A 1,391-nucleotide genomic window follows, 5' to 3' on the forward strand; every position below is an offset into this window, starting at 1 on the left:
TAGCTCTTTATGTTTAAAATTATAACCACCAATATTAAGGAAGTGAAAGATCAAATTCAGATGAGATTCCTTGCTTCTCTTCCATCCAAGTGACAACAACACAATCTCTACACAAAGTAAAGCTGCTTTGGATACTAATCTCATCTATTAAGGTCAAAGCTTACGCTGATCCGAGGGGGCCACCTCATATATTCGAGGCACTACTGAAAATCAAAATGCTGTGCAAAAATCTAGTAGAATGCACAGTTTAAAAGGTAGTCACAAATACACTTGAGTGCACAGGAAAACAAACAAGGCTTACAACAATATGCGGCCGCCTCCCAAGAGAAAGGCTCTGTTGCACAAGGTCTATACCTCCCACAAGCTGCCAAAAAAATTTAATGCCTCTAATAAATAGTAAGATCCACCAATTCAAAAACGAAACAGAAAATGGTTGTTACAAAAGTTATATATCCTTCAATTAGTAGCTAAATTTTAAAGTAAGGTATTTTACCACTGCACACTTGACATCAATGTCAGATCCCAAGGCTTCAAACTGTTCGGCAATTTGGATGGCAAGTTCACGTGTTGGTGAGAGCACACAGGCGAAGAAGGGTTGCGGTGTTTGGAGAAGGGCTTGAAGAATTGGGATGGCGAAGGCTCCAGTTTTACCGGATCCTGTTTGGGCGAGCCCAATTATGTCCTTTCCTTCTAGGGCAAGAGGAATAGCTTCGATTTGTATTTTGGTGGGTGTTTTCCAGCCCAAATTGTCACAGGCATCAACCAATTCTTTAATTACTCCCAAGTCCTTGAAGGATTTTACTTCTTTCTCTTCAGCCATAGTTAAGAAGGTGGGTTGAAGGGGTTAGGAGGAAGGAAGGTTCTCTGGGGTCAGGAAGCAGCAAGGAGCTACCAAAGTGTTGACTCAATTATTTCCACCTTGTCCAACTAAAGCACACGTATGACATATAAGTGAACTGAAACAAAATCCAATACTCACCGTAATGTTCATAAAATTGCTAAGCAAATATGTGTACAAAATTAAAGCTTAGCAAAAGGGCAAGTCATACAAGAAGCATAAAGAAGTAGAACTCAATAGCCACCTTAAAGAGGATGAAAAGCTATGGAACATACATCCCTTGTGCTATCAATCTATAAAAAGAATATTCAAATTAAAAATCAAAATTTTCTTCTTCGAACTAAACAAGATGATAAACAAAACTAAATGGTGAACTGTCTATAGTCTAAATTATAATGCTAAATCTGAATTTGGACTAACTATAAGCATTATTACATAATATTTTGGCAAAGGCTAATATTTGAAACGGTCGTTTACTCAAAAACTTCCATCAAAATAAGAAACTTCAGAAACGAAAACGAAGTGCGCAAATACAATTTCTTTGTCCACAAAA

The 1,391-nt window shown here is 37.5% G+C and overlaps 1 protein-coding gene across 3 annotated transcripts; it reads right to left on the reverse strand.

Annotated features, from left to right (window-relative positions):
• Positions 1–6: 6 nt before the first annotated feature.
• LOC111387968 (probable ATP-dependent RNA helicase DDX47) lies at positions 7–1,385 on the reverse strand. 3 transcript variants are annotated; one of them, XM_023012614.1, is made up of 3 exons: positions 1,083–1,385; positions 494–927; positions 7–364 (listed from the first exon to the last, which is right to left on the reverse strand). In XM_023012614.1, exons 2-3 carry the CDS (start codon positions 818–820, stop codon positions 248–250), a joined length of 444 nt encoding a protein of 147 aa, XP_022868382.1. In that variant the 5' UTR covers positions 821–927; positions 1,083–1,385; the 3' UTR covers positions 7–247. The 3 variants fall into 3 exon arrangements, with proteins under 3 accessions (XP_022868382.1, XP_022868380.1, XP_022868379.1); XM_023012612.1 differs by having other exon boundaries at positions 494–956; XM_023012611.1 differs by having other exon boundaries at positions 494–1,385.
• Positions 1,386–1,391: the final 6 nt, after the last annotated feature.

This window comes from Olea europaea, unplaced genomic scaffold, assembly GCF_002742605.1.
Source record: "Olea europaea var. sylvestris unplaced genomic scaffold, O_europaea_v1 scaffold4399, whole genome shotgun sequence".
Taxonomy (NCBI): domain Eukaryota; kingdom Viridiplantae; phylum Streptophyta; class Magnoliopsida; order Lamiales; family Oleaceae; genus Olea; species Olea europaea.